The sequence below is a fragment of the Anoplophora glabripennis genome, unplaced genomic scaffold, assembly GCF_000390285.2.
Source record: "Anoplophora glabripennis isolate ALB-LARVAE unplaced genomic scaffold, Agla_2.0 scaffold60, whole genome shotgun sequence".
Lineage (NCBI taxonomy): Eukaryota > Metazoa > Arthropoda > Insecta > Coleoptera > Cerambycidae > Anoplophora > Anoplophora glabripennis.
In genome coordinates, this window is record NW_019416238.1 from 1,445,409 (window position 1) to 1,452,423 (window position 7,015).

The 7,015-nt window shown below is 32.0% G+C and overlaps 1 protein-coding gene across 3 annotated transcripts in view; it reads left to right on the forward strand.

Moving 5' to 3' along the window:
- Window positions 1-380: 380 nt before the first annotated feature.
- Window positions 381-7,015, forward strand: part of LOC108917963 (glucose dehydrogenase [FAD, quinone]-like) — a 19,262-nt gene continuing 12,627 nt past the window's right edge. For all 3 annotated transcript variants that reach the window (XM_018724789.1, XM_018724790.1, XM_018724791.1), the window contains exon 1: window positions 381-668. In XM_018724789.1, coding sequence (XP_018580305.1) covers window positions 497-668 — 172 coding nt within the window. In that variant the 5' untranslated portion in view covers window positions 381-496. The remainder of the gene's footprint in view (window positions 669-7,015) is intronic.

A 7,015-nucleotide genomic window follows, 5' to 3' on the forward strand; every position in this document is an offset into this window, starting at 1 on the left:
AGGCATAATAAAGATTTGTGTTAATTAGTAACACTCCTAAATGAAGGTATCTCGTAATTTAAAAAGTTTACAAAGATTCTTATTAACACAAAAGCGCAGTGTGCCACAATTTTGAAGAAATCGTTCACAGGCAAACTAAATATAAAACATAATTCTGTGCTACCTACCTGCTGATGCTCACTGATATTTATAAAAATACCTCCAAGTACGGCAGCTGTAATATTGTCATGCCGACACACGTCCTTGGCTCTCTAGATTTAATTAATAATTATTCCTCTCGTATACCTGAGTAGGCAGGATAACAGCTATGACTTCGATTGTTTATTTACATTTTGTGACTGAAAAAGCGCTTTAGAAATAACGTTTTGCAAACTCATCGAGTGGGGATGGTGCTCCTCTCGACGCAAGGTTAGGCACGTTTGAAAGAATTTTTTTTTGAAGAAATTTCACTTCATGTGAAATAATGGCACCGTAAAGAGTTTTGAGGTGGTTTAAAATGAGGGGATTTATTAGGACGTTTATTATTTTTTTATTTAGTGTGGTGATTTGTAATTCACAAGTGCAGGAAATTTTTAGGGATATTAGAAGACTCTTCAATATCGGCGATGGTGTAATTGATGATGCAGAAGACATAAGTGCAGAATACGACTTCATTGTTATAGGAGCAGGTTAGGCCTTTTAATACAAATTTATTGAAAATTTATAGAAATTACAAAAGAATGTATGACACTTTTTGTTTTGTCATGTCTTAGAAAAACAAAGTGTTCCGAGTAATTATCGAGAAATTACTAAGTCAGTTTAACTAATAATGTATTGGTTTCAGAACTAGATCTTGTCCGCAAAATAAATAAATAAAAGGGTAAGGTAAATAAGAGGTTAAGTAATGATTTGTCTTAAAACGATCACTAAGAACTCTATGATTCATCAGACATGTGTTAAAAAAGTTATTTGACATCACAGATAAAAATCTTTTAAAGATTTTCAAATAATCGTAAACGCCACTACCAATTTTTTTTTAAATTGTACTGACCAAGTTATCTTCAATAAATATGAATTAACTGATCAAAAACTGATTTCTTTCCTTAGGAAACTTTTTAGGAAAAAAATTACTTCTACCTTTTATTTGTTTTAAAGAGGCCCTCATCATATTTAATTTTGCAGTATAGGCAAAACATTTCTTCTGTCTTTTCTAGTAGGCAATATTTCACACAATTTTATTTTCTACTATTTAGGTATTTTTACTATTTAAATATAGGCGAATATTCTGTCCAAATAAATACATCAAAATATTAATGTATTATTATAAAAATACTAGTCGGTGAGAATATATATATTTGAATTTATCATAATTCACTTTGGTGCAGTATACTGCTCAATACAGATTCATTGTAGTGTTTTTTTGTATTCAATTAAATATGGATTACATGCTTTCCAGAATATAATCCGTTACAATCGAAAAAAAATCACTTTATTATATGTAATGCTAATTATTTACTGCAGATACGTGACCTAACAAATTAATTAATTATTTCTCCAATTAATACATTAGTAAAGTTATTATGAAATACGTGCACACTGTAGATAATTTGCCGTGTTGTTTATTAAGTCCGGTGTGATCTGAATATTTCATTACCAGATCCTGATATGTAATGTTATTTCATTTTTATTCTTCAACGATTGTTTTTATTACTGAATATTTAATTGTCACTCGTATAATCTTACATCATTTGACTTAACTACAAACATTTTTATTAAAACATTCTTAATTAACTTGAAGGTCAAAAACCAAAACCTAAAACCTCGTTTAGAAAATAGTTTATATCAACAATAAGTTGCTAATTAATGTCAGTAGCTATTATGCAAGTAATTCACATTCTAAATGCTACAGGTTGTCTCCGTTTTAACGGATTTAAATGAAGCAGTTAATAGAAGAAATAATTTTAGGCAAAGAGTTTCATATAAACAAATATCGGAGAACCCTTAATAAAAAAAATACAAGGTGTGAAAGATATAATAAAAAGCAAGTTTTTATTTTTTCATTTCGTAGGGCGGTGTTATAGGTAACAATGACATTAATTCAACAAAAAAAGTGGTGTAGCTCTGGATAAATTAAACAAAATATCATTTTTGAGTAAACCATTTAATTCTGAACAATAGTTGTCTCTTGATATTTTCTCGTATCTGATAGGTTGCGCCGCACACTGGGGATTTTTGTATGGAGGTGAGGAAAAAAAGTTTTTTTTTTAATAGGTATAGTAATTTAATGACTGCTGTAATTTTATTTATATAGTAGTACATAAAATAATTCAGATTAAAAAATATATATTTGGGGGTGAAAAGCAAAGGCGTACAAGTATCAAAACTAAAAAAATTGAGTTATATGCAGGAATCAACACTTAATACCAATATGTATTACTCTATAGGTATGTATTAGAAACCAAAAATATTATGTATGAAAATGCGTGTCAGGTTGCAGCACCCAGCGCTCCCCACCCTTCCGAATTTACGAACTCGAACGAAGCTAATTCCCTATGTAGCCTTCCGTTATAAATGCCACTAATTAAAAAGGAACACTTAGGAGCACTTGAAATTGATTTAAAATGTAGAAGCTGGTATTAGACAATGTTTTGGTAGTGGTTTCCAACTGTAGGCAAATGTAGCTAAAATTAGAGGTCCAAGTGTTTGGAGAAATAGGGCTTTTTTATTCTATGTTCATAAAAATATTTTTAAACAGAAAATAAAAGTCTCTGCAGCGTTTATTTTTTCAATTTTAGCTTATTGAAATATCCTATTTTAAATAAAAAACAAAAATAAAGATGTTAGCTCAAGCAATAAAATAATATTCCTCTTGAAATTCTTAGGTTAAATTTCAGTCAGTTCAATAAAACATGTAAGTAATGAGTTTGAAACGGTTTAAAAAAAAAACTAGTAGTCAGATCAAAGTAATTCTTTTTGATTTGATTGTAACAGTTATTTCGAAATTTAAAAATATCATTGCATATTGCATTAATAGTATATTGAATATATGACTTTTTTCCGTGAAATCCTCACAGTGCGCCGCAAATAAAGTTTTTACGATTATTGTACGTAAGAACGTTTTGTTTCTGTGGAAAAATACAAAGCATGCCGGGTTTAAAGGACATTATCCACCTTTTCCAAAACCACAATAAGATAGTAACAAACGACTTAATATAAATTACAATAGGTATGTATAGTAGTAGTAGTAGTAGTATAGTAGGTAGGTATAAATTACAAACGTATAAATTACCATAATTGCTGACTAACACGAATAAAAGTAACTTAATTTAAAAAAAAAATCCAAAGTAAATGTTCAAATTTGTGTTCGTTTTGTTGAATACATAAATGGCTTCTACGATTAACAGACCGCTTCACATTATCAAACTGGTCTGGAGTTATTGTCCGGGAAATGTTTCAAATTCACTGGCGTAGAAAGAACTTCATTTTTTAACAAAATAAAGATGTCGATAGGTGTGATATTTGGACAACTCGTTGGCCATACTACAGATCTACCTGGTCCTATCCATCTATTTTGGTACAACTTCAAATAAGTCATTATTCAAGAACTCAAAAATAGCCCCTTCACGATACCTATCCCTACATTCTCTCTAAACTCTTCCTGAAAATAGCGAGGACCTATGATGTTGGAATTTTCTGTGGTCTACTTACGCGAATTATGGAAGTTTACTACTCCCCTTTGAGTAACACACAACTCCGTCCATAATTCTGGATGTTCTAGTTTTAGGACATTTGCCAATTGATTCTTTCTACTAGTGCTTAAACTGTCCATCAAAAACACTAACACTTGCCTATCGCGCCTGATGTCTACTTGTCTTAGGGGTTTATATTCTTGATTTCTGCCACCTAAGACCTAATTACGTGAACGCTGATGTACACTTACGAATACCCTCCAATATGGATACAGACGATTAGGAAATCTTCTAGCCAGTGGCGGCTCGTGAAGGAGGACTCTGGGACTCCGCCCCCCCAGATATTTTCAAACTGTAAACTTAAAATAATTTATTTATTTAAATCAATAAAAAATCTAAGTAGCATCCATTCAATATGTCTTGGATGTTAGGTTGGTTGCATAAAGTGCATGTACGCCGTGAACGTAGCTCAGATTAATTCCATCTGCCATCTATGATCGTACCAAAGAGTTATGTCCATCGCGGACAGTGAAATCTGAGTCCATCGTCAAGCATATGTTTACATAATTATGATTGGACAAATTGGCACGTGGAGGGGATAGGCGACGCTAGGCTCGCGCGCTTTATTTTGGACTCCATGTGACAGTAACCCGTATCACTGAAGTGTGGTTATACGTGTTTTGTTTTTGCTTTGGCGCTTTTTAAGACATTATATTTTATAAGTTTAAGTTTGAAATGACGGTTTGTGAAATAAAAAAAACATGTTATTAGTAATTTAAGTTTAGAGGAAAAAGTCGAATTGAAAAACAACGGACGTCCAACGCCAGTGTTGAATTTACTTCAGGTGCAGAAAGAGTGCAAAAGTAGGCCGGCTTTTATTCGCAAATTTGATAAAAACATTTATGATAAGACCCTGTGGTTGTGTGGTTGTGACGAAACAGATCTATTTTTTTTTTGTTTTGTATGTTTATTGTTTGGAGGAGGCGAAGAAAACTGGCCGAAAACTGGAGTTTCTGACTTTCTGAATTAAGAAACATGAAAATTTTCCTAATCACAAAAATAACTTGGTGAGTTTTTTACTTTTAGGATTTCTTCTTGTTTAAGCAGTGCTTATGCAGAACAAATAAATAGTCATAACGAAACAGTTAAGAAAAATCGATTGCTTATATCAAAAATTTTAAATATCTCAAAACTATGTGGTACATGTAACCTTCCTCTTCGTGGACATAATGAAAAAAGTGACTCAGTAAACAAAGGGGTATTTTTAGAACTGATAGACCATAGTGCAAAAATTGATCCCGTTTTAGATAAACATCTTAGTGATGCCCATGTTTTTAAAGGAACTTCAAAAGCTATACAGAATGAACTATTACAGTAATCTACATAATTATATCCCAACTGGGTTGGTTGATCGATTATTCACTTCAGCCCCCACACGTTGAAATTTTACTTCTCGCATTGTATCTAATTGGAAGTACTGTACCTACACACTGACAGTATTCATTTTGGGGTACTTGCAAAACACAATGATTTTCAAATTAATCAAAATTTTTCAACTGCGGCGCTAAGCAGGGAGCTGCCGCCCCCCGCACCCCCCGCAGCTCGTATCATATATGTCCTCTTTACAAAATGCGCCCCCCCCCCTGCATTCAAACCCACGGGCCGTCACTGCTTCTAGCATATTTCCGAACAGCTTCTATAGAATTCCCATTGCATTACCTTAAACGAAATGGATATCCGCATACTCCCCATTCGTAATATCAAACACCAAACCACTACCAGAGTTTCAACAAAATGAAAGATCACACAAATTAATACATTCAGTACTTCACACAATCATCATCGGGTTCTAGCAGAAGAACCTACCCATTTCAGGTACATTAGCTTGAAATGTTCTGAGAAACAACGGAGCGCGGCGCGATGCAACGGTGACAAATGCAAATAAATATCAAGAGAGAACTACATATTGTTCAGAATTAAACGGTTCATCCAAAATTAATACATTGATTATCCAGGGCCGTACCAACTTTTTTTACTGAATTAATACAACTGGTTACCTATAACTTTGCCACTAATTAGTACAAAAATAAAAACTTTTTTCCTTATTCAACTTTTACACAAATAACGGATTATTAAAAAATATATAAAATATAAAGCAAGTAACATTACAAGCAATTACGAATGATATAATAATAATTTAGGTAATACAGGGAAGTATAGTATTGTGCAAAACTACATTGCTTCGTAAAACATGGCGTATATTTCTGTTTTGTATTTTCTTTTTGCTAAGTTCTGTTTAACTTTTTAAGATATTTTCATTTATTTTATATTGATATTTATAAACTTGAAGAGGATATTTGATGAATTGAAAACTCGATCGGTAAAAATATTTTTTATAAATAGCATTTTTATTTTAACATCTACTGTCCACTACTATATTACTGACTACAACGATAGTTCAATTGGATCTGTTTCCAGGTGTTCAATTAAATCCCTTACAAGATTAATTATATAACATTCTGCCCCTTAACCTTTTTCACTTTCATACCTAGAAAAAAGTAGTAAGGGCCAAAGTAGCAGGAAATTTTTGAAATTCAAAACTGTGCTTAGAAAAACAATCGATTTTTTTAAACAGTACTCTTTTAGATAGAAGGCATTTGGAGTATACTTATATTTAAATAGATTGGTCTGGTAAAATATTATTAAGTAAGAAACAATGTGTGCGTTCATACTATCCGTAACAGTCAAGTTCCGGTCGAATCCGTATAATGTGAACATGACTTTACCAGACCGAGATCGGACCGAGACCGAACCACGATCGATATTATAGTGTGCATTAACCCTAACAGATATAAGGTATGAAAAATTTATCTCTATTATTAAGAGAGATAAGGCCAAAGGTGTCTGAAGAGTTTATTGATAGCATTTGTCCACATCTTCTTTATTATAGACCAGTCATTATAGCTTTTTTTCGTGAAAAAAAAAAAATACTATTAGAAGTTTCTCTGCGGAATATTGTTCAGAAACGTGTTATAAACAAAATATCAAAAAATCAACTCGAGACTAGGTGGGAAACTTTGTTAAAACAATGGTCAAAATTATGGAAACGTGGTTTTTTGACTCGCGTAAAAAAAATTATTATTCATAGAGAAAAAAGGTTTATACAAAAAAAATAGGTATTACATAAATCTGTAAAATAAGACAAGTCCGATTAAATTCCGATAATTTGTTTATGCGCAAGAGCTCAAAAATGTCCGCCTTTTTCAATTGCTAATAATTAATACATTTTTCATCGCAGATACTTGTAATTCAGGATTTTTTAGGCTTTTTGCACCTGTCCTAATTCT